Below are 25961 nucleotides of genomic sequence, written 5' to 3'. Positions count from 1 at the left end.
TGGAGAATCAACGTCCACGTCCTCTTCAATCTCGTTCATCCCTCCAGGTCTTCAAGACAGCCGTCCGCTCCCGTCTCAGATCGTTGCCAATCGAAAAACCAAGATCTTTTCTCACCCCATTAACCCTCCACAAGCCTTCCTCCTTCCAACTTTCCTGTTTTTAGAACTTCCGAAGAGTTTCCTTCTGCGTCCATTTCGTCAACCCCCCCCCCCCCGCGTCGTCTCCTTGTCCTCATTGTTCCCGGCATTCCTTATTTCTCCAATTGCTTGCCCGGTGAGGGGCGGAGGGTGTGCGCAGAGGGCATGAAGAGAGGGAGGGAGCCCGTAGTGCAGAGGAGGGCAGTATAGAAATCCCAGAACAGAACGCAGCTTGGTTCGTGCGGAGCGGCTGGACATGGGGTCCCGGCAGAAACGGAGGAGGTTGGAAACACTTCGGTCATCCCACCAGATGTTCCGTCGATGTTTTGTCATTGCTTCATTTAAACCCATTAATTTAATCCTCATTTTAAGGGGACCTCTTCGTTAAATTTTAACCTCTTAACCTCATCCAGACCCTCTTGTTTTGAAGAACGAGAAACAAAAAGGGAGAGGGGGTTGGGGGTGTGCAAGAGGGGACGGTCCTTTCAGTCCTTTTTAGTCCCTTTAGACCCCTTAGGACCCCAACTACAAACGGAACGCACCCTTTGCGCCTTTAGACCCATTAGAATGCTTCGACGCTTGAAACCTCTGAACCTTTTCAAGACCCTTCAGACATTTACACCCTTTTCATCCCTTTTTAGATCCGAAATACTTTTGCAACATACCCACAGACCTTTAGATGCCTTATGACCCTTAAAACCCTCGAAATGCCCTGTTGACCTTTAAAAAGACGCTTTCATGACACTTTTGAGACCACACCCTTTAGACTTCTCGGATAGGGTCGAGAAAGGTCGAAGGGTCCTTTCCACTGAACAAAAATCGAATGGAACGTTTTTGATCGATTAACGAGCCGCTCATCCCACATCGTTTTCACTGCGGGACTACAACCGCGTCATCATCAGGCCTTTCAGGCCACGCGGGCCCACGATTTCCCATCAACCTTGAAATAAACTTCATCCCAACTCCGACCGCCCTCCATCAGGACATCTGTCCCATTTAGGACTGTGTGTTGCCATCGTCACCGGTACTGCATCCTTTGCTGAGAAACATCGGTTGTTGAGTTGACTTGCTGCTCCCCCCTGTGTTTCTTACTCTACCTCGATGGGCCCGATGATTCTTCTTTGTTTTTTCTCCTTCGTCTCCTGAAACATAAACTCTTGTTCCCTCCACCGACCGAAGGTGGACGCAGCTTGTTGTATGATATCTCAAAACGTTGTGGTCAGAGTATGACAAAACTTGGTGGATGACTCGGGTTGGTGACAAGAACAAGCTGATTCGATTTTGGTCCAGGTTCGAATCCAGATCCGGCCTATCAGTTGGGAGACACAACGTGAACTGTTCAGCATGGTGGAGAGACGCTCTCTATCGAGTGCCCTTCCAGTTGTACATGTTAACATATTCATATCTATGACGTTCAGCCTGGTGTTGGATGAACGGTGAAAGTGGTTGGTCTCCACCAAGCTCCATGAGTCTGGACTGTCGTGTGCGTCGTACAAAGCGCGATGACAAAGCGGACTGGTGGAATGGTACCTGGAGATAAAGTCTGTGATCAAGACTCGGTGGATTTATCGCAAGCGTTTCAAGGTGAGAGACCCACCCGGCAAGAACTACATTCCTCACAATGTCAACAAGTTCCAGAAAGTTCTCGAAAGAAGGCGCTGTTCGCAAACTCAAGAACATCGAGGCGGCGACACGACCCGTCACTCAAAGTCCGAGGAGATCCTCTCGTCGTTTGCACACTCCTGTCTTTGGGATCCTGAGGCAGCACGTGCAACGTTCTCAAGCACACTCTCACGCACACCATCTCCTTGGCGTAAAAGTTTGGTGACAGGGGTCATCTCCTTTGAGGCAGAGCACATCTGGTCGCACCGTTCCTCGTTCCCCAGACCTCACTCGATCCGCCGGACTTGTTTCGGTGGATCTACGTGGAGGACAACGTTCACAAAGCATCTCAAGACGGCTGTTGAGGAGTGTGTGAGGAGGTGACACAGAACTTTGCCGTCGCTTGCCCCGCACGCCTGGTTTACCTTTTTCAAAATGAACCGTCTAAATGGCGCCAAGACCCTCGAAACAAAACCGTCAACCAATGAAATGCGTCTCTTCCTCATGCACTCCACGGATCGGACGAGGCACGTGGCCAAGGTGCGAGCAGGTGAGGAACACACTCGTCATTCGGGTGTCGACGAAGATGTTCAAAAGGAAAATTTAAACTTTTTCAACCGAAATGTCGGGATGACCCAAACACTGCGAGGAATCTCATTCGTTGTACCACCCGTTAATTATATAAACTGATGTTGTTCCAGAACATTCCTGTGAGCTCTTCACTCCGCATGACGATGGCTGACACGTAAATGTGCACTCGTCACCGCAGCTCTATGTAACAAGAACAAATACGAACATCTTACTCTCCTTTCAACACCAAAAGCACCGCTTTCACAAATTGGGACTGTATCTACAACGGAGGGAAACGGTATTCACCTGAAATCAAGGTGTTCACCTGGAGGAGCGACAGAGATGCTGCGCTGCCTCATTTGTTATCGGGGCGGCGAGATCGTGCTCCGAACGTTTCCCGGGTACACCGACCGTCCCTCCGTCGATCGGACGAGCACAATGTACGACGCGGCGGACATCACGATTGGAAAACAAATTATGATACTCTGATAGCTTACACACTTTGGTGTGAATTCCAATTTTAAAGGCTTCTTGGCATCACAAAAAAAAAAAAACACAAGGAAGAAAAACAAGAAGAGCAATAAGAAAGGCTCAAAGACTTTTTCAAAAATTAAAAAATTTAATATGACGTGAAAACAGGTGTTGGCAAAAGAAGTTCAAACTGCAAAAGAGTCATGTGATCAGTGCTGGAGGCAGGAAGCACTTTGTCGGTTGGCTTCTTAGTTTACAAAACTCCAGAACTGCCACAACAAGGTGGTCAGAGTACGTCCACCCGTCCCCGAATCACTGAGCCGGCACGGGGGTACCACGGGGGTCTGGAACTTCCCCTTCCTGTAAGTTTTTCATGAGCTGGGCCAGCCATCGCCGTGTGGTCGCGTCGTCCTTCAAGACCGTTGTAAAAGTGTTGTCCTTCAGCTGGTCCGGCAGACAGTGTCTCAACGCCTCACGGCCCCTACGGGGAGAAGCCAGGTGTGTGAGGCACGTACTACGGCCACAGGCCACAAAAAATAATTCTGAAGCAGAGTTTGTCTACCCGTGTGTCGCAAATAATCAACCGTCGGCAAAATCTACAACCTGTCAAAACAAGCTGTTCCGCAACCCCCGCACCCACCTCAACTCACCTCATGGCACTCCCGCCAACAACAAATCGATGTCAAAACAACAATTAAAACAAAGAAATTCATTGAAAATAACTCAAACGGCAAATAATGAATCTGTATTCGGTGAATTCAGTTGTGGCTAACAGGATGGCCGACAGGTACGCACGCTCACCTTTGAGCCGTTCAGCCTGGGTTTGAATCTCTGTCCAGCTATAAACCGTCCAGCAGATGGGACAACCGGGGCTTAACGTCCATCGGAGGGACGGCGCGCTTTGCGTGGAGCATCGTTCTGACAGCTTATGGCCAGGCGGAGAACCACACCCAGACTAGACAGTTCGAAGGCAGGAGCGCTACCTCTGCAGTCTGCGCAGTCCTGTCCGATTGTTTGTCCTGATACCTATTAGTAGTTACGGATCATAAAAAAAAATTCCCTTCCAAAGAGGTAAACGAGTGAAAGGTATCCACTTCGTGCCGCTTTTCCACTTCAGTGCAGACGTACAAGACACCGCAAGTTATTTAGACTCACCGGGGATTGTCCGTAAGACTCAGGTAGCAGCTGACCACGTACTTGAGGAGACGAGCTGCAGGTTCTTCCGAAAGTGCCAGCACCATTTTCCCCTAAGTGTAAACAAATCAGCATTTGTTGGTAAAGTGAAACAGTTGCACAAGTGTGTCCATCAATAAAAATGACAAAGCATTGCATTGTGGAGAACAAATTTCTCCAAAATTAGCACCAATGGGTTTTTCAAGTGAGACGACAACAGAAAACGTCGCCCAATTAAGCTTGATTGATAATAATTAACCTGAGAAGTCAAGTTTTCTCAGCACATATAACACAATGTATATTGTGATATGTCTGATTGAAACACAACATGACGATTACATTTATCTGCTTTATGAGTACGAACATCGGTTTTCAATCGGTGCATCCGTCGGCATTTTAAACGGCCTCACGTTTCTCTTGTGTATTGCAAGGTTATCGGCCTGCGATTAAAAGAATCCCTCACCCCGAGCAGACTGGCCTTCCGAATCATCTTCATTCGGTGTAATAGCAGGCCTGACTCTACCCACAATTGTTACTGAAACATAAAAATATATTAAACATACGGCTGCCATGTCGGAGCGATGCGAAGCCAAGAAAATCATCGGAGCCATCATATTCACAACCGTCATGCCCTCCCTATAAGTTTTCCCTTCAGTAAAATAACGACCAAAGTGACCGTTAAAAGGATGGTCAAATATCGAAAGGTTGGAGCCGACATGTGATGGGTCTTCCGAAGGCCATGGCACAAGTATCGGCCTCAGACTGCAGTCATTAGGCTCCGGGCGTCGAGGTAAGTGCAACTGGAATCGATCCGAGCCGTACAACCACGACGTATTATCTCTGCACGGAGGAAGTGCGCCTGTTTTTGCTTCAAACCTGGGTTGTTTTTATTTTTTGGGGGGCGATCGAGGCAGCGGTCTGTTGTCCTTATAAACTACCAAAATAACTATGTGGTATTCTCTCAAGCGAGGGCTTTTACCGCGGAGGTTCCACAGGTTCTTGCAATGATTTCCGAACTATTTTCTCTAAAATAACTCGACCAGGGTCCATAAAACCCACGTCGTTACAAAGGTCGTTGTCCAAGGAGTTGCGGGATTCTTGTGAACGAAAACTTCCGTCAATATTACTTTAAACGGTGTGTATATTTACATGCATCGGGAAGAAGAGAATTGGTTTAAGCTGTTGGGGTCATGTTTTGGCACAATTAGGCTGCTCATGGTCAACGAAGAGTTGCAATTCCATCGGGGTTTCTGCATGTCTCGTGGGATTGTGAGTTGGACAGGCGACTGTGATGGGCTATGACACGCAGGATTTGGAAGTTGGGGGTTGGGGTTCAAACATCAATGCAAAGTTCGGGAGTTGAGGGTGGGGAAGGTGGACGAGTTGTACTTTCGGATGATCTGACAAATGTAGGAACCGCGACTCGTCGGCCTTCCTTGGACGCCTGATGTGCAGCAAGTTTTGAGTGAAGTTAAACATGTGTACTTACGAGAATCATGGCAACTTGTGAAATGCGTTCACGCGTCTGGCAAATGTATGCCAAGGCCTTGTGGTCCAGGAGAATCGTTTGAAAAACCAACGTTGTCATCTGAGGAAACAAAACATGCGACCTCATCACTGTTTCCGCAACATGGAATGAGTGAAACACAGGTGGCATGCCCCGATAAAAGCAACATTCGCAATCTATATACATTGTGGAGCAGGTGTACGTATGTACGTGTGTTTGTATGTGTCGTATACTCCTCCGAGAGGAATTAACTTCGGAAGGTGAAGCTTTCAGGGATTCGTGAGGGCACTCTGAAGTTAGGAACGTTCAAGTTTTGTTTGATTCCATCAGGTTGTGTGAAAAAAAATCAATTTTTTTTTCTCGTCCCTTGACGGTTGCGGCCTCGAGTCAGCGGTCTGTTGCCTATACACCGTCCAAACTAAGGGATGTGCCAGAAGAACGTGTTACACGCTTGGATCAAGACCGCCCTTCAGGTGAGCACTCAACCATGGTTTGAACTGAAAAATTGACAAAACGTCCGGAAACTCGAACTTCTTCTGTAACTTACTGTCATCGAGCCGTGCACCAAGTTTCAGTGGAATATGTTAAATGGTACGGGGGAAAAAACACAGTTGGGACGGATGGATGGACTGAGAGCAAATCTGTCGCACCCCCCCCCCTCCGGTGAAACCGGAAGGGGACGAACAAGCGAAAAATTTAATATTTAGTAATCAGGATTGTGATGATGATTGCTGTGTTATGCTGTTGGCTAAGCGCATGTAAGTGGTTACCACCCCTATTTTCGGGCACACCCTGAATTGAGTGGCATTTTTGAAAGTCACAAAGACGACGACTGGTCATGAAATTTGGTTCATTGCACAGATGGTGTTCCATAGGACCTTAAAATATATAGGTTCATGGGTCTATGATGTATATAACTGAATCTGAAGGATTTTTATTGAATATACATGCCCAGTATTGGCCTTTTTTCTTGTGTCACCTTCAAATATGACAAATATTAGACCATGCAAAAATACAACATATAAAAAATTCGATATGAAATTTCTCATCTAATCAAAAGGTTGTCACCCACCGTCTGAGAAAATCAGCATTTGTGTCGGTCAGTGGTGGATTCGCATGATACTGTATATGCATATTCTGGCATATTTTTATTTTTTCTTGTTTTATTGCCCTTTTCGAGCCTGGGACGATGAAATCCCCAAACAAAATGACTAGTTTTTCGATAACTCATATTTACATGTGTTAAATTATTCAACTTATAACCAATAATTAATCAATGTAAAAAAAATTGAGATTATCCGGATGGATACTTAATTACAGCGGCTTGACCGAACTTTCCAACCCAAATGTCCGACTGCACGTCACGTTTAAAAAAAAAAGCTTTTATTCTTCTGTGCATCAGATTATTTTCACTAAAATTTATTCACAAATGGGGCACAGTGACATCGATATAATAGTATAAAAATTATTAAAAACAGGCATGGCTTTGGTTTAGAGTAATTTTGCATTTTGTCCTCACTGCACGTCACACTTTTTTGAATTTGATTAAAAAATTAATTTTCTTTAAAAAAATTTAAAATATTTTTCCAGGCATTCAAGAAATATTTTATTAATGTAGAAGGCAGTTAATACAGTTTTGGAGAATTTAGAGAGCTTATTATTACTCCCAGAATTGATTGAATTGAAAATTTACGTCCAAGAATTTGTTCGATAAATCTCTCTTTTCGTGCTTTTCCGCATCTGACAGTCACTGAATAGAGCAGTAATAAAAAAATAGGTATGTATTATTTCTTAATAATCCTAGAAATTGGTATTTTGATTATTAGATTAGTTGCTAGAATAAGTTACATACTATGACCTTCATTTATTTTGCCAAAAAAGAAGAAAAAGAAAAATTGGGTAATTTCATTGAAAACTCGCAAAACCATCGGAATAGGTACCCCTTCTTCAATGTATCATATTTCGGTAAATATATGTAATTAAGCTATACGGTTTTTTGTTCTGAACTCAGTTCGACTTACACTTTCAGGAAAATGTAGTGAGAAGGTAATGGAACAAACTTCATTTTTTGACATTTTTGAAACATAGTGGTAACTACTTACATGCACTTAGCCCGTTGAGAGATTGAGCCAACAACAAGATATATAGTACGATCTGTCATAAGGTTGTGGACGGATTCGGACGAAACTTGCTGGACAGGTTGGGAGTGCCACTAGGAAGAACTGATTCGGTTTTGGTGAAGATCTGAATCCACATCTCGATACAATAATTATTTAATTTTCAACTGATTCTTCACCATTGAGAGATTGGGCCAACAACGAGATATATAGTACGATCTATCAAAAAGTTGTGGACAGATTCACACGAAACTTGCTGGACAGGTTGGGAGTGCCACTAGGAAGAACTGATTCGGTTTTGGTGAAGATCTGGATGCAATGATTCTTTAATTTTTAACTGATTCTTCACCATTGAGAGATTGGGCCAACAACGAGATATATAGTACGATCTATCAAAAAGTTGTGGACAGATTCACACGAAACTTGCTGTACAGATTGGGAGTGCCCCGAGGAAGAACTGCTTCGGTTTTGGTGAAGATCTGAATCCAGATCTGGATACAAAAATTATTTAATTTTTAACTGATTCTTCACTGTTGGCAAAGCGCATGTAAGTGGTGACCACCCCTATTTCAGGGCATGTCCTGACTTGAGTGGCATTTTTGAAAGTCACAAAGACTACTACTGGTCATGAAATTTGGTTCATTGCACAGATAGTGTTCCATAGGACCTTAAAATATTGAGGTTCATGGGTCTGTGATGTATATTACTGAATCTACAGGATTTTTCTTGAATATACATGCCCAGTATTGGCCTTTTTTGTTGTTTCACCTTCAAATATGACATACATTAGACCATGCAAAAATACAACATATGAAACATTCTACATGAAATTTCTCATCTAATCAAAAGGTTGTCACCCACCGTCTGAGAAAATCAGCATTTGTGTCGGTCAGTGGTGGATTCGCATGATATATGCACATTCTGACATTTTTTGTTAACCTCCGCCATCTTCGAAGATGGATGGAGGTTACTGTATTCACCCCTTTCTGTTTGTTTGTTTGTTTGTTTGTTTGTGAACAGTATTACGGAAAAACTCCTCGACGGATTTCGACGAAACTTGGTGAGGGGGTTAGGTATGGTCCAAGGATCATACCATTAAATTTTGGACTTGGTCCCGCCCCCAAAAAAGATTGTTGGAGAAAAAAAAATTTTTTTTTTGCATTTCTACATGTTTGAAGTGATTTCCAACTCCCCCCAAAAAAATTGTTACCCCCCCCCCAAAAAGGGAAAAATTGTTTTTTTGCATTTCTACAGGTTTTAAGTGATTTCCAACCCCCACCCCCAAAAAAAATTGTTTGAGAAAAAACATGCATTTCTGCATGTTTTGTGATTTCCAACCCCCCCAAAAATTTAGAGAAAATTTTTTTTTTTGGCATTTCTACATATTTTAAGTGATTTCCAACCTCCCCCCCCAAAAAAAAATTGTAATGGAAAAAAAAAATTTTACAACTCTTTTGTCACCAAATTTCGATTTCTTTTTTTTGCATTTCTACATGTTTTAAGTGATTTCCAGCCCCCCCCAAAAAAAATGTTGGAGAAAAGAACTATAACTCTGTCAGCACTGTTGACATCATATTTAATGAATAAGATTTCAGGTTCACTTGAGTGACCCAGCAGTATTGGCGGCGGAGGTTTTGCACTCTCCCGAGTGCTCCCCCTCTAGTTTTTTCTTGTTTTATTGCCCTTTTAGAGCCTGGGACTGTGAAATCCCCTAACAAAATGACTAGTTTATCAATAACTCATATTTACGTGCCTTAAATTATTCAACTTATTACCAATAATCAATGTAAAAAAATTGAGATGATCCAGGTGGATACTTAATTACAGCAGCTTGACCGAACTTTCCAACCCAAATGTCCGACTGCACTTCACATTTTTAAAAAAAATGCTTTTATTCTTCTGTGCATCAGATTATTTTCACTAAAATATATTTACAAATGGGGCACAGTGATATATATATATAATAGTATAAAAATTATTGAAAACATGCATGGCTTTGGTTTAGAGTAATTTTTCATTTTTGTCCAACTGCACGTCAAACTTTTTTGAATTTGATTAAAAAATTAATTTTCTTTAAAATTTAAAAATATATTTTTCCAGGTATTTAAGAAATATTTTATTAATTTAGAAGGCGGTTAAAACAGTTTTGGAGAATTTAGAGAGCTTTTTGTTACTCCCAGAATTGATTGAATTGAAAATTTACTTCCAAGAATTTGTTCGATAAATCTTCTCTCTTTTAGTGCTTTTCAGCATCTGACAGTCAGTGAAAAGAGCAGTCATCACAAAATAGGAATGTATTATTTCTTAATAATCCCAGAAATTGGTATTTTGATTATTAGATTAGTTGCTAGAATAAGTTACATACGATGACCTTCATTTATTTTGCAAAAATGAAAAAAAGAAGAAACAATGTCACCCGCAGGGTGACCCGTATCTTGCCAAAAGGTGACCATGTGTGACTTCTTTGAGGTCACACTGAGGTGAACAGAGCTGCTATCCACCAGGAGCGACTCCTTGAGGAATATCTGCCTACGAGAGATTCCGATGAGAATCGTTCTACAGATTAACCATGAAAAATATGTGTTTGCCTCATAACGTCACCAAATGACGTCATAATGTCTCAAGCTTGACAAATCTGGAAAGCACTCATCGAGGTGTTCAATTTCAGGTACTACATGATATGGTTCCAAAACTTGAAAAATTGACCTTGGGGTCAAATATGTTTGACCTCAGGCGCTAACCATGAAGGTCAAGGCCAATCGCCACCAAAAATAATCAGCTGAGCGCCAGACTATATACTACATTCCCATAAAGTTTGGAGACGATTCGATGAAAATTACTCAAAAAATAAGGGTTTCGTCGACTCCACTGATTTGCGACAAAGTGACCTTGACCTTCTAAATTTTATGTGCTGAAAGGGACCTCTATAGGCCTCCGATATGCGAAGTTACAAAAATTTGCAATGATAACTGTGCTCTGCAGAATTTTTTATACCTCATTACAGACAAACAAACAAACAAACAAACAAACAAACAAAAAAAACATACAAGCCGACTAACATATCTTGCAAAAACTTCGTTTTGGCAAGATAAAAATTAGGTAATTTCATTGAAAACTCGCAAAACCATCCGAATAGGTTCCCTTCTTCAAAGTATCATATTTCGGTGTATATATATATATATATATATATATATATATATATATATATATATATATATATATATATATATATATATATATATATATATATATATATATATAAGTCTAACTGAGTATATATATATATATATATATATATATATATATATATATATATATATATATATATATATATATATATATATATGTATGTAATTAAGCTATACGGTTTTTTGTTCTGAACTCAGTTAGACTTACACTTTCGGGAAAATGTAGTGAGAAGGCAATGGAACAAACCTCATTTTTTGACATTTTTGAAACACAGTGGTAACCACTTTCATGCGCTTCGCCTGTTGAGAGATTGGGCGAACAACGAGATATATAGTATGATATATCAAAAAGTTGTGGACGAATTCGCATGAAACTTGTTGGACAGGTTTGGAGTGCCACTAGGAAGAACTGATTCGGTTTTGGTGAAGATCTGGATGAAATAATTATTTAATTTTACAACTGATTCTTCACCATTGAGAGATTGGGCGAACAATGACATATCGAATGATATATCAAAACGTTGTGGACGGATTCACACGAAACTTGCTGGACGGGTTGGGAGTGGCACTCGGAAGAACTGATTCGATTTTGGTGAAGATCTGCATCCAGATCTGGATACAATAATTATTTGATATTTCACTGATTCTTCACCATTGAGAGATTGGGCCAAAAACGACATATATAGAACGATACATCAAAAAGTTGTGGACGGATTCACACGAAACTTGCTGGACAGGTTGGGAGTGCCCCGAGGAAGAACTGATTCGGTTTTGGTGAAGATCTGGATGCAATAATTATTTAATTTTAAACTGATTCTTCACCATTGAGAAATTGGGCCAACAACGAGATATATATATAGTACGATATATCAAAAGGTTGTGGACGGATTCACACGAAACTTGCTGGACAGGTTGGGAGTACCACGAGGAAGAACTGATTCGGTTTTGGTGAAGATCTGGATGCAATAATTATTTAATTTTAAACTGATTCTTCACCATTGAGAAATTGGGCCAACAACGAGATATATATATAGTACGATATATCAAAAGGTTGTGGACGGATTCACACGACACTTGCTGGACAGGTTGGGAGTGCCCCGAGGAAGAACTGATTCGGTTGTGGTGAAGATCTGAATCCAGATCTGGATACAATAATTATTTAATTTTTAACTGATTCTTCACAGTTGGCGAAGCACATGAAAGTGGTTACCACCGCCATTTTAGGGCATACCTTGACTTGAGTGGCATTTTTGAAAGTCACAACGACTACTACTGGTCATGAAATTTGGTTCATTGCACAGACAGTGTTCCATAGGACCTTAAAATATATTGGTTCATGGGTCTTTGATGTATATTACTGAATCTATAGGATTTTTATTGAATATACATGCCCAGTATTGGCCATTTTTCTTGTTTCACCTTAAAATATGACAAATATTAGACCATGCAAAAATACAACACATAAAACATTCAATATGAAATTTCTCATCCAATCAAAACGTTGTCACCCACCGTCTGAGAAAATCTGCATTTGTGTCGGTCAGTGGTGGATTCGCATGATATATGCACATTTTGGCATATTTTTATTTTTTCTTGTTTTATTGCCCTTTTAGAGCCTGAGACTATGAAACCCCCTAACAAAATGACTAGTTTATCAATAACTCATATTTACGTGTCTTAAGTTATTCAACTTATTTCCAATAATCAATGTAAAAAAAATTGAGATGATCCGGGTGGATACTTAATTACAGCGGCTTGACCGAACTTTCCAACCCAAATGTCCGACTGCACGTCACGTTTTTAAAAAAAAAATGCTTTTATTCTTCTGTGCATCAGATTATTTTCACTAAAATATATTTACAAATGGGGCACAGTGATATATATAGATAATAGTATAAAAATTATTGAAAACATGCATGGCTTTGGTTTAGAGTCATTTTGCATTTTTGTCCGACTGCACGTGAAACTTTTTTGAATTTGATTAAAAAATTATTTTTCCAGATATTTAAAAAATATTTTATGAATTTAGAAGGCAGTTAAAAAAGTTTTGGAGAATTTAGAGAGCTTTTTCTTACTCCCAGAATTGATTGAATTGAAAATTTACTTCCAAGAATTTGTTCGAGAAATCTCTCTTTCCGTGCTTTTCAGCATCTGACAGTCACTGAATGGAGCAGTAATAAAAAAATAGGTATGTATTATTTATTAATAATGCCAGAAATTGGTATTTTGATTATTAGATTTGTTGCGAGAATAAGTTACATACTATGACCTTCATTTATTTTGCCAAAAAAGGAAATAAAGAAAAATTAGGAAATTTCATTGAAAACTCGCAAAACCATCAGAATAGGTTCCCCTTCTTCAAAGTATCATATTTCGGTATATATACATATATATATATATATATATATATATATATATATATATATATATATATATATATATATATGTAATTAAGCTATACGGTTTTATGTTCTGAACTCAGTTGGACTTACACTTTCAGGAAAATGTAGTGAGAAGGCAATGGAACAAATTAAATTTTTTGACATTTTTGAAACACAGTGGAAACCACTTACATGCGCTTCGCCTGTTCGCTTTACTCCACAGCAATGGGCATGCTTCTTCAAACTAATCAATGAATAAGTTATTATAATGGAGCTGAAACAAAGATACCATTAAAGGAAAGAACAGCAAGCATGAAGCAAGCACCACGAGGAAACGTTACTTGGTACCGAACATGACTAATCGTACCAATGTTTTCCCATTCGAGACGTGCACGAACCTACCGTTTTCAAAAGACCACAACCAGACTCCATGATGTGCAAGAGAAGAGGGATGATCTCTTTGGTGAAAAGGAAGTTGATCACATTCCGCTCATCGGGCTTGAGCAGAGCACCTAAACACAGGAATCAAAAGTGTTTCCATGACAACCAAAGAGTAATACGACGTATAAATTGCCATAATCTCTTACGAACAACAGTACAAGAAAAAAAAAACAAAAGATGCACTCGTACAATGTTGATAAATTAGGAAACTCTCTCCCAGTGATTTCAAGCATTGTTTTAAAGATAAAAATAATAATAATAATAATAAGGAAAACGGATGTTCGAGTGTGTTGAACAAATTACACAAGGATACCTGGATCTGCACTTTCACAATGCAGAGCATCGTTAAAGTTATATTTTTCTACGACAGTGTTCTCCGAGGTCTGATAAATAGCCCGTGCCAAATGTAAAGGGGCGCGCGAGAGGCCGGAACACAGAGGGGAGTGAGAGGCCGGAACACAGAGGGGAGTGAGAGGCCCGAACACAGAGGGGAGACAGGCCGGAACACAGAGGGGAGCGAGAGGCCCAAACACAGAGGGGAGCGAGAGGCCGGAACACAGAGGGGAGCGAGAGGCCGTAACGCAGAGGGGAGCGAGAGGCCGGAACACAGAGGGGAGCGAGAGGCCGGAACACAGAGGGGAGCGAGAGGCCCAAACACAGAGGGGAGCGAGAGGCCGGAACACAGAGGGGAGCGAGAGGCCGGAACACAGAGGGGAGCGAGAGGCCGGAACACAGAGGGGAGCAAGAGGCCTGAACACAGAGGGGAGAGAGGCCGGAACACAGAGGGGAGCGAGAGGCCGGAACACAGAGGGGAGCGAGAGGCCTGAACACAGAGGGGAGAGAGGCCGGAACACAGAGGGGAGCGAGAGGCCGGAACACAGAGGGGAGCGAGAGGCCGGAACACAGAGGGGAGCGAGAGGCCGGAACACAGAGGGGAGCAAGAGGCCCGAACACAGAGGGGAGCAAGAGGCCTGAACACAGAGGGGAGCGAGAGGCCGGAACACAGAGGGGAGCGAGAGGCCGGAACACAGAGGGGAGCGAGAGGCCGGAACACAGAGGGGAGCGAGAGGCCGGAACACAGAGGGGAGCGAGAGGCCGGAACACAGAGGGGAGCAAGAGCCTGGAAGACAAAGGAGCATGCGAGCTCGGAAGAAAACCTTCCCCCATCCATTCTTTTATCGTCCCCCATCCAAATCCTCGATCTTTTCTCCCCCCGTTAATCCACCCCAAGCCCACCTCCTTCAAATTTCCTGCTTTCCTTCCTGAAAGTCCCTGTAATGTCCATCTTGTTTACCCCGTGCACCCCGCCACTTCCCTCTCCCTTCCACAGATCTCCTGATGTCTCTGTTCCCCAATGTTTTGTGCTTCCCTCTCCCACCCCTATTGTCTCCTCCTCTTGTTATACGTTCTGTGTGTTTGCTCTTATATGAGCCTCGACAATGTATATTAGCCTCAACATTGCATATAAAAAAAAAATTTTAACCCCCAAAAAAGGGTTCGCCAGAGATTCGAAAGGTCACCCGAGTTGACAGCAAAACCAAGCGTCCATGAAACTTACCAATGACCCCTAAGCTTTTCCAACGCAAGACCTCAAAGGGTCTCGTTTTGCTCACGGTGTGAAGGAAAGGATAAATAAACAAGGGGATACGTGCACAGAGAAATTCGGACCTGAAAAAACAAAAAAAAGAGAAACACTCACAGATTACCTTCCAAATGAAAACTTTCCCATTCCAAAGATTTAAGACGAGGGAGAATGATGGAATTTAAAAACGTACATTTTCATGTTAACAACGCACACACGGCACAGGGACATGACGTGAGATATCGATGATGTTTGGAGGGTCAAAGGAGGTGGCTGGCGGGGAGGGTTGCCCTTGTTGACCCTCCAATCCCGATGGCTGCTACTCTCCTACTTCAAGCATCGGTGTGCTCGACGACTCAACGACTCGTCACAGTTCCACAAGAGCCGGAGGAGAAAACTTGCAAGTCTGGTTTTCATGCGGGAAAACCCTTGTGAACGTTCACCCGGCGGTGCGAACTTTGGAGGAGGTGATGGCGTTGCACACCATCTGACTGCTCATGGCAAAGAGGAAGCTGACTTTCAGGAATGTCGATGTCATCGCAAGCAAGAAGGTCGAGTTGTTGTTGGTGGGATTTTCCACACCGTCTGTGCCTCGATAACTCACCTGATATCCATGGAACTGTCTTCAAGGATTCCTGGTGTTTTACTTCCAGGTGATAATTACTTGGTCATGTTGAACGGGTGAGTCGTTGTGCAACAGGATATTCATCAGGCGGACTTTCCAGGCACGACATCTTGCAAATCACAACAAAAAACAATGTGGAACTGGCATGGCGATCAGCGCACACCTCCGCCAGGTCGAACGCTTTCGGTCTTGTATCCCACTGATAGGTCGGATCTGCATCCGGACCTGAACCGCCATCGAATCGGCTTGTTCTTGTTCCCTAAACAACTCGTCCACAACTTTTTGAAATATCGTGCGACGTATCGATTTTGGGTCTCATGTATCGGTGGTGAAGAATAAATTTTAAGATTAAAAAAAAAAAAAATTCTCGCGTCCGGTTCCGGATCTTCACCGAAATCGAATCAATTCTTTCTCGTCACACGCCCGACCTGTCCGCCAAGTTTCGTCTGAATCTGTCCGCAACTTTTTTTTGACATGTCTTGTTCGCAGACGGTCGGACGAACAGACGGGGGTGAAAACACAACCGCCACCCTCGGTGCCGGAGATAATGATGTTGATGCCAAACTGTATTTCACAAGCAGGATATTTTGCCCTCTTTGTGGACAAATCCAATGTCCGCTGCTCCATGTTGTCCCGCCATTTTGCAGTGGGTGGTACCAGGAGCTTCGAGCTTTGTCTCTGAGTGAAACCAAGATTACAACACAATTAACCTTTTTTTTTAAAGTCCGTGAAATGATTTAAATTAATCGATGAACTCAAACATTTCCCTTCACCGGGGATGGTACTTTTGGCTCGTCATGAATAAGGACGTCTGCCAACGCGAGGAAAAGCCAAGAGAAACAAGGAATGAATTCTCCCCCCACCTCCCCCTCAATCCCACCCACCAACCTCCCCCTCCCCCCACCTCAAGTAAGACAAAAAAGGAGAGAGGAGGTGAAATCGATCAGACCTGGTGTCCGGATGCGAGGCAACACATTGTAACAATTCCAGGGCGTTGCAAGCACGGTTCGACTGATGTTCGCACAGAGTCGGAGGGTTCATCGAAGGGTAGACGTTCATTATCTCCTGAAAAACATGTCGCCGGCGCATCGATTAGCCTCCGCTACACATTCCCTCCATGTCCGGCACGCGTGGGAAATCATATCTGGACGTGACGCAAGTGAAATGATTTTGGGATCGGGAGACGAAAGTCATGGGACACACAATTTTATTTCCAAATTTTGGCAATTACTGTACGGTCGCTCGGCCTGACTGTGAGTGAGACGTGTGGTGTGCAATCGGCGTAACGCTCGGCCAATTTGATTCCTCCAATCTGAACGGTATCGCGTCGTTGGGCGCGTGATCCGGCAAGGAGGCCTTCAAAACGGTTGACTGTTGCGTTCGCATTGAGACGACTTGCCGGATTCGAACCAGGCAACTGGGACGAGCGTGCCCATAATCCGTGGCGTGTAATCAGCCAATTTAAAATCATAATATTCGTGGTATGGCTGGTGACTGTTTGGCCAACTTTTCTTTGTCGATTGATTTTTGTGAGTGTGAAAGGGAACTTTTGATCGTCGGCTCAGCCAAAACAAGTTACAGGGTGGGGGCATGAGGGGGGCAAGGTGAGGGGGTGGGTGAGGGATGGAGGGAAGACCTCACAGCAAAAAACATAAATCATGAGGGATGTACTAAGACATGCCGTACTTGCAGTAAAGCAGCTCTCGTGCCGAACGGGTGCCACAGCAAGGGTGCGAGGTCAGGAACCGACTTCCGTCTCTTGCTGAGTTCCAGCAGCGCGTTCTCCCGGGTCTCGGGGCTTGATAACTCTTTGATCCAAGTGTCGATCTTCTCCCGGTCTCCTTGGTCCAATGCAGTTACATTCTGCTGTGAGGGTACGAGGTGAAACAAACAAATAAATAAATAAATAAATAAAGGTGTACAAGTCCTCATCATGGACCAGCACGCCATAAAAAAATGGGACGAGTGTATTTCACATTAAAATAAACAAATAAATAATTCAAGGTGGTCTGCAAGTCGTGGAGATGGTCAAAATAGGTCAAATAGGTGGTCCCTCAAAAAACCAGGGATTTCCCGACGCATCATCTATAATTACAGCAGTGTGTGTGTGTGTGTGTGTGTGTGTGTGTGTGTGTGTGTGTGTGTGTGTGTGTGTGTGTGTGTGTGTGTGTGTGTGTGTGTGTGTCTGTGTGTGTCTGTGACCAGTTTATCGACAACCACTGGTCCGATCTCATTGAAACTTGCCAGGTATATTGCTGGGGATCTGAGTATGTGCCTTTTCTAGGTTTGTTATTAATCAGACAAGTGGGTCCCAAGTTATGGCCATTTATTTACCAAACCAATGACAAGACCCGTTGCTGCGAAGGTGTGGCTGTGTGGTGACGATGACGTCACGTGCCGTACTGGTTACGATGGGGAAAGGGCACCATTTAGTTACCGTGGCGTAGGAGTGGCAATGGTCAATGGCAGCGAATGTCATGGCAAGCAAAGACAGAGCGGTAAACTTGATTTTAATTAACTCTGTGTGTGTAAGTATCACAGCAGTTGTTACTTCAATACAAGCGATAATTCGTGGAATGATGTGAACATTCCGTACGGGCACGCACCACTTCCGGATAGTGATGACTTTCTGTATTCTAATAATTTCTCGATTTCTTATGCGCATTTACAGATAAACACAATGCCCCAATCCAGTCGTCATTTACGAGAGTGAAGGAACGGCCTGTGTGTTTGTTTGAAAGTTTTTTTTTGCACGTACGGCCACGCATGGACGGGCACATACTTGCATTTTTGATGATATTATTTGATGTCCGTATAAATGTATGACGTTGAAACAAATACGTAGCGGCCCCGCCCACATCAGCTTGATTGACAGTCGTTGAGCCCCGCCCACATCAGCTTGATTGACAGTCATTCAGTCCAGCTCACATCAGCTTGATTGACAGTCGTTGAGCCCCGCCCACATCAGCTTGATTGACAGTCGTTGAGCCCCGCCCACATCAGCTTGATTGACAGTCGTTGAGCCCCGCCCACATCAGCTTGATTGACAGTCGTTCAGCCCCGCCCACCCCTCGGATCTCTGCCCGCTTTTCGTCCGTTTTGTGGAATACTTTCAACCTATTAAAATCACACGATTACCAAGGGACGATGTACGAGGTCGAACTCTGTCCGATTGTTCCAGAATCATCGTCCTTGATCGAAGTTTTGTTAAAACATCCGAACCTGGGTGAGGCCCGTGAACCTCGCGTCGCCTCTCCTCGCAGCGTCCACACGTAACACCACGTTAACACAGCCTCGGGGTCCCGGACACGGCATCCCGTCCGAGATTCCGAGCACGTGGGGACGACGAACCACCCGGCCCGCCTTCCCCGCCGCGGCCATTGCTGAGGAGACGTGAAATCGCCACAGGAAACGTGTTTCGGTAATTCCCGTCACACTCGTTATTTTTCACAAACACATCTCATCGAGCTCGTCTGGAATATTTATAACTTTTATATTCTTCACCATTAATGTATGTACTAGATAACGCGCCTCCCGATCCGCCGTCGGAAATATCGTCTTTAGCGTCTTCTTCTTCTTCATTTAGCCTTAATCTTCTTCTTCTTTAATTCTCCTTCATCTCTTCTTTTATTCTTCTTCTCCTTCATTCGTCTTACTCTTCTTCTTTAATTATTCTTCGTCTCTTCTTTTATTCTTCTTCGTCTTCTTCTTCTTCATTTAGTCTTACTCTTCTTTAATTCTTCTTTTATTCTTTTTCTTCTTCTTCATTTAGTCTTATTCTTCTTCTTTAATTCTTCTTCGTCTCTTCTTTTATTCTTCTTCATTTAGTCTTACTCTTCTTTAATTCTTCTTTTCTCTTCTTTTATTATTTTTCTTCTTCATTTAGTCTTATTCTTCTTCTTTAATTCTTCTTCGTATCTTCTTTTATTCTTCTTCTTCTTGCCGGTTTTCTTTTTGACGTCTTATAACTTCCAAGTTGTGAAGTATGGTGATGGTGGATCGTGGGGGGGGGTGGTGAAGTATGGTGATGGTGGATCGTGGGGGGGGGTGAAGTATGGTGATGGTGGATCGTGGGGGGGGTGGTGAAGTATGGTAATGGTGGATCAGGGGGGGGGGATGTTGTGTATTTATCTTTACATTTGTACAAAGTGGAGATTTCATTAATTATAAAATGGTTTTTAATCTATCGATGGATCGTGTTCACACAAACCGATGACGTGTTTCGGTTAGTTACACCTCAAACATCCCGAGAGTGTTTACCTGTGTCACCACCTGGAAGGATCATGAAGAGGAACTATGTGGATGGAGGATGTGTAAGCTTGGAGTGGAATGGTGTGGGTGGAGGATGTGTAAGCTTGGACTGGAATGGTGTGGGTGGAGGATGTGTAAGCTTGGAGTGGAATGGTGTGGGTGGAGGATGTAAGCTTGGAGTGGAATGGTGTGGGTGGAGGATGTGTAAGCTTGGACTGGAATGGTGAGGATGGAGGATGTATTAGCTTGTAGAGGAATGGTGTGGGTGGAGGATGTGTAAGCTTGGAGTGGAATGGTGTGGGTGGAGGATGTAAGCTTGGAGTGGAATGGTGAGGATGGAGGATGTATTAGCTTGGAGAGGAATGGTGTGGGTGGAGGATGTGTAAGCTTGGAGTGGAATGGTGTGGGTGGAGGATGTGTAAGCTTGGAGTGGAATGGTGTGGATGGAGGATGTGTAAGCTTGGAGTGGAATGGTGTGGGTGGAGGATGTGTAAGCTTGGAGTGGAATGGTGTGGGTGGAGGATGTGTAAGCTTGGAGTGGAATGGTGTGGGTGGAGGATGTGTAAGCTTCGACTAGAATGGTGTGGGTGGAGGATGTGTAAGCTTGGAGTGGAATGGTGTAGGTGTAGGATGTGTAAGCTTGGAGTGGAATGGTGTGGGTGGAGGATGTGTAAGCTTGAAGCGGAATGGTGTGGGTGGAGGATGTGTAAGCTTGGAGAGGAATGGTGTGGGTGGAGGGTGTGGAAGCTTGGAGTGGAATGGTGTGGATGGAGGATGTATTAGCTTGGAGAGGGATGGTGTGGGTGGAGGATGTGTAAGCTTGGAGTGGAATGGTGTGGGTGGAGGATGTGTAAGCTTGGAGTGGAATGGTGTGGATGGAGAATGTATTAGCTTGGAGAGGAATGGTGTGGGTGGAGGCTGTGTAAGCTTGGAGTGGCATGGCGTAGGTGGAGGATCAGTAAGCGTGGACTGGACTGGTGTGGGTGGAGGATGTGTAAGCTTGGACTGGAATGGTGTGGGTGGAGGATGTGTAAGCTTGGAGTGGAATGGTGTGGATGGAGGATGTATTAGCTTGGAGAGGAATGGTGTGGGTGGAGGATGTGTAAGCTTGGAGTGGAATGGTGTGGGTGGAGGGTGTGTAAGCTTGGAGTGGAATGGTGTAGGTGGAGGATGTGTAAGCTTGGACTGGAATGGTGTGGGTGGAGGATGTGAAAGCTTGGAATGACATGAGTGGAGGATTGTAAGCATTTCTGGAGAGCGGTATCAATCAAGATGGGGAGGACGATGGTTCCACGTACTGGTAGGTTGAGGCCACCCTGCCCCTCCTAATTGTGTGTGTGTGTGTGTGTGCCTGATTAATGGGTGCCCTGTCCTGTCATCCGGTTCGGTAAGGAGAAGGTTAAGCTAAGTTTGAAGTTTGTGAGTTGTGTGTATTTACTTTGCCAGTTGTAAATGCACCCCTTGATTACCATTTACTGCATTTCCCCTTTCACTGCCCCATTTCCCCTTTCACTGCCCCATTTCCCCTTTCACTGCCCCATTACCCCTTTCACTGCCCCATTTCCCCTTTCCCTGCCCCATTTCCCCTTTCACTGCCCCATTACCCCTTTCATTGCCCCATTTCCCCTTTCATTGCCCCATTACCCCTTTCACTGCCCCATTTCCCCTTTCACTGCCCCATTTCCCCTTTCATTGCCCCATTTCCCCTTTGACTCCATTAAAGCCCTTGAGTTCCCTTCCCTCCTTCCCCATTGCCCACGTTGCTCGTTGTAAATAAATTATTCTTGTTGGATTATATTTCCCAATTTGTCTGTGGTTGTCCATTCTTCCTTTGGTCCGGCAATGTCCGCACATAGATTAGCCCGGAGATTATGATTCCCCAACGGATTGGCTCTCACATCAGTCCGGCGTTGTGCTACCAGTAAGCTCGGCCGTCTTCATCAAGATCCAAGAAAGACAAAAGTAGCACAACCACCGAGGGCGTGATTCCCCGATAAGGAGGCTGCGTGTACCGCAGTTAAACGGTAGTCAGACGGACACTGGGTCACGTGGTTAAATTGTTGGTGTTCACAGACGATTGGCGACACGAACTTATTTTGCGTGTGACGGCTTCGATTCCCTGTGAGTCCGGGGAGAACCGGGGACACCCCCACTCTCGTAGTACCCCTTACGAACCCGGGTCCACAGCACTATCAATTCATTTATCGGGCGTGTTCACACATCAGGAGATGGACCAGGGATATTGAGAGGACAGGAGATACCGTTGAATGCACCTCAAGCTGCACAACTCCTGCGAGTTTGGAGCCCACACCTGGAATCAAACCCGGACCACCTGGGTGTAAACGAGGTCTCCGAACCACTCGACCACCTGGGTGATACCAGAGTAACATCTCCCCAAATTACATCTGTATACGCGTTAAAATTGGAGCACTCCCGAAAACGTACAAAGTCCCACGCCAAATGATTACTCAACATTAACAAAGATACACAAGTGGGATTACCACTCCTTCCAGTCCATGTTTCAACATCTTGCTCTTCCCTCACACCAGGACACCTGTCAAAGGATCCCTGGAATATCCTACTGTTCACCTCCTCCAACTCCTCATCATCTACTCGAGTTTCAAACTCCTCCATCTGATCATTTGAACTCCCGGTGTGGGCACGGAATGTTTATTCATTTTTCCCCATTCCTGTAATTATTTATTCCTTCCTGGACTCACCAATCAAGTTATCTGTTGTCGTTCCTCTTTTTCTCTCCTCCTCACCCTCCTCTTGCCATGACTGATCTTGCTGCCCTCTTCTGTTGGACCTGCATGGTCATCATTGTGGAGACACCCTCCTTTGCTCCCAAAGTGATTCCCGTTGCTGCCTAAACCCCAAACCTGCTTCCGAAACCATTCTACCAACCATAGGTAGATCTATCCATTGCTCTACTCATCAACTCATTCCCTTTTTGATTGATTTTGTTGATTTTTTTTTATTTTTTCATGATCAGAACTTGAATTCTCCATCTTGGGATTGAAACACCAAACGACAAGCAGAGCAAGAGTGAATGATGGAAAACTTATTATTCCACGATCCCCGTGTCACACCAACTTGGTAAATGCATTAATGGAATTATCTTGGCAAACGAATTACAAGCCAGGGGGGTTCATTGGTGAACTCGGATTAAAAGGGGGGTGGGGGGGGAGGGTGAATTGAGGTACAAATGGTCATTAAAGTACAAAAACGACTTCCCATGTGAACGAAGTGAAATGTAATCGGAATGAAGGATCGAAAATGGACGAATTATCTCGAAGGTCTTGGTGGTGGTTTCGGAGACGGTGGTTCGCTCTGTGGTGGCCTTGGAGTTGGAGAGGGTGATGTTTTTCCTCCCGGTTGAGGGGGAGCTTGACTCGGCGGTCTTGGTGAAGGTCCTTCATGAGAGGTGGATCCTTCTTCTTGATCATGAGAGGACCTTCATGACAGGTCCTTCTTGATCCGGAGGTGACCCGGAGTTTGAAACCCTCGCGACTTTCTGAGCGAGGGCTGCGTTGACAATGTGCAAGGCACACAATTTGCAATCTTCGAGACAGCAACGATGATCGTTTTGCTGGGGTGCACTCGGGGTGTTAGGTGGTGGACCGCCGCAGCCTGATGGCTTCATCACTTGTTCTGAAGGATCAACCAATTAAAAGAAGCATTCGGTCAATGAAAACCATAAATAACCACAACAGCACTCTTCGACGAATCAACGTACACAGATATGCCTCTGCCCACATTGTTATATCGTTATACATACTTGTACCAAGTTTGATTTACATCTCTTCAGTTGTCCTCAAATATGACGTTTTAACTGACATGACCTTTGACCTCTTGGCCCCCATAATCTAACCAGTTTATGTATAGATCATTATACATACTTGTACCAAGTGTGACTGAGATCCCTTCGGCGGTTCTTAAGTTACGCGGTAACGAAAACCTGTCACGGACTCTGACCTTTCACCTTTGACCTCTTGATGCCGCCACCGAATCAGTTCATATTTGCATCATACTGTATACTTATACCAAGTTTGGTCAAAATCCCATTACTGGTTCACAAGTTAGCACAGTAACATAATTTTTACTGAACATGACAGCCGACCGTTGACCTTTTGACCCCAAAATTTAATCACTTTATGTATACATTATTATACATACTTGTGGCAAGTTTGACTTCGATCTCTTCAACCATTGATAAAATATCGCGGCGACAAAAACATATTAAGGAGCGCTTAAAAGTGCGGGGGCCAGTACACACTCCTGACGAACTCCAGCAACAACTGGAAATAAGTAAGAGATGGTACCACCACATCTCACAGTACTCTCAGTACCAGAGTAGAGTTCAGACGTCAGATCGATCAGTTTTGGTGGTACCCCACGAAGACCAAGAATCCTCCAGAGGACATCCTGATTCACTGAATCGAACGCTTCACCGAGATCAACATAAGCTGCAAGCAGCCCCTGCTGAAACCCTCGTCTGCGTTCAGTGAGGACCCAAAGAGCAAGGATACGGTCAATCGTTGACCTCTTTGGTGTAAAGCCTGACTGCTCTGGACGCTGGTGCTCAAGCAGATGGTGGCGAACCCTATCAAGAATTATCCAAGCAAAGACCTTGCCCGGCACTGAGAGCAGCGTCACCCCTCGGTAGTTGTTGCAGTCTTGGCGATCACCTTTCCAGAGATGGACGACAAGGCCCCTCTTCCAGTCAGTTGGGATGATGCCTGTGTTCCAGGTGGAGCACAAAACTGCATGCAACGACACGAGTGCAGCATTTCCACCAGCCTTGAGAAGTTCACCATGGATGCCACAGATCCCTGGAGCTTTACCCCATTTCAACCGGTTCACCGCAGCCTGTGTTTCCACAAATGAAGGTGGACCACAGTTGATTGGAGGGTCAGCAATTGGGATTGTAACACTCCTGACATCCAACTCAACATCTGGTGGATCAGCCTGGTACAGCCGCTCAATGTAACCTGCCCAGCAGACCTTCACTTCGGATTCCTCTGTTAAGAGCCTACGTACCGCCCTCTGCTCTGACTGCAGTACACCGAGGGATGGGCTTTGATGAACGCAATGTGCGAATTCCTCTGCAAGCAGGAGAATCACTTGACCACAGGTGATGCTCTACCCCCTCACAGATTCCTCGCACATAGGCCTCCCTGTCCAATGTCCACCCTCAGTGCACGTACAGTTTTACGCCTCAACTCCCTGAACAGCTCAGCTCTGCCATTAAGCCTGGTCCTGCGACTCTGGTCAATGGTATCCAGTGTCCCTTGAGAGACAGAATTCTTCTACACCCTTCAGTGGGTTCCAAGAGATCCACCGGCAACATCAAGGAAGGTGGTCTTGAAGGCGTTCCACAACTCTTCAGGACTCCCCAAAGTACCCAAACCCCCCAAATCTCCACTCAGCCTATTCGCAAACTCCTCAGCAACCCTCTCATCCTTGATATGAGCTTGCCAACATCCAGCCAAGGCTGGGATGGAATAATGCTCCAGGATTTAAGGTGCAGCTTTAGAGTTGCAACAACAAGCCGGTGGTCGGTATTGGGGAACTGAGCACTCCGGTGGACCCTGCAGTTCTGGATCATCCTCCAGCGAACATCAACTGAGGGGGGGAGCATTACGCCTCTCAGCGGTGACGTCACACGTCGCCATGCAAACGAATGTAAAAATTAGAAAATCGCCAAAAATTCCCAAACCTGTCCATCTGGCGCGATCTCACATAGCCCATGCTGTACAGTAGACCACAGAGCACCCGCATGCCGAAAGTGGTGACAATCCGTCGGGCAGTTTCGGAGGAGATACGTCCACAAAATATGGCTTAGTGTATTAATATAATAATTGCATTCTACGTCGCTCTCCACCTACCGTGGCCACAGCACTTGCAGTCGC

At 44.4% G+C, this 25961-nt stretch overlaps 2 protein-coding genes across 11 annotated transcripts in view; both read right to left on the bottom strand.

The window, feature by feature from the left end:
* Positions 1 to 2909: 2909 nt before the first annotated feature.
* On the bottom strand, positions 2910 to 19392 carry LOC147006331 (CCR4-NOT transcription complex subunit 9-like). Of its 3 annotated transcripts, none has more exons than XM_085869055.1 (8): positions 19300 to 19392; positions 17482 to 17661; positions 16745 to 16860; positions 15147 to 15256; positions 13550 to 13659; positions 5444 to 5542; positions 3937 to 4028; positions 2910 to 3262 (listed from the first exon to the last, which is right to left on the bottom strand). In XM_085869055.1, exons 1-8 carry the CDS (start codon positions 19375 to 19377, stop codon positions 3094 to 3096), a joined length of 954 nt encoding a protein of 317 aa, XP_085725181.1. In that variant the 5' UTR covers positions 19378 to 19392; the 3' UTR covers positions 2910 to 3093. The 3 variants fall into 3 exon arrangements, with proteins under 3 accessions (XP_085725181.1, XP_085725180.1, XP_085725179.1); XM_085869054.1 differs by lacking the exon at positions 19300 to 19392 and adding an exon at positions 19018 to 19286 and having other exon boundaries at positions 17482 to 17658; XM_085869053.1 differs by lacking the exon at positions 19300 to 19392 and adding an exon at positions 19018 to 19285.
* A 3703-nt stretch (positions 19393 to 23095) lies between these two features.
* The window catches only part of LOC147006330 (uncharacterized), a 35426-nt gene continuing 32560 nt past the window's right edge, over positions 23096 to 25961 (bottom strand). For 6 of the 8 annotated variants that reach the window (XM_085869048.1, XM_085869051.1, XM_085869052.1 and 3 more), the window contains 2 exons: positions 25938 to 25961; positions 23096 to 23700 (listed from right to left, as the gene is read on the bottom strand). The exon at positions 25938 to 25961 is cut by the window's right edge and continues 312 nt beyond it. In XM_085869048.1, the coding sequence (XP_085725174.1) occupies positions 23492 to 23700; positions 25938 to 25961 (233 nt within the window). In that variant the 3' untranslated portion in view covers positions 23096 to 23491. The remainder of the gene's footprint in view (positions 23701 to 25937) is intronic. The other 2 variants (XM_085869049.1, XM_085869050.1) reach the window with 1 other exon arrangement.

Source organism: Eptatretus burgeri, unplaced genomic scaffold (genome assembly GCF_056783735.1).
Source record: "Eptatretus burgeri isolate ZD-2024b unplaced genomic scaffold, Ebu_testis_v1 Ebu_testis_scaffold_3186, whole genome shotgun sequence".
Classification (NCBI taxonomy): Eukaryota; Metazoa; Chordata; class Myxini; order Myxiniformes; family Myxinidae; genus Eptatretus; species Eptatretus burgeri.
This window is presented reverse-complemented; position numbering and strand designations above follow the sequence as displayed.

Bases quoted from the DNA above. Each gene is read 5' to 3' on its own strand.
- LOC147006331 (XM_085869053.1), bottom strand. From the start codon at position 19,176: ATGGCCGCGGCGGGGAAGGCGGGCCGGGTGGTTCGTCGTCCCCACGTG. The intron at 17,662-19,017 runs GTTCGGATGTTT...GTACCCTCACAG, and splicing joins GGTTCACGGGCCTCACCCAG to CAGAATGTAACTGCATTGGA. The intron at 13,660-15,146 runs GTAAGTTTCATG...TCCTGTGTTTAG, and splicing joins GAAAAGCTTAGGGGTCATTG to GTGCTCTGCTCAAGCCCGAT.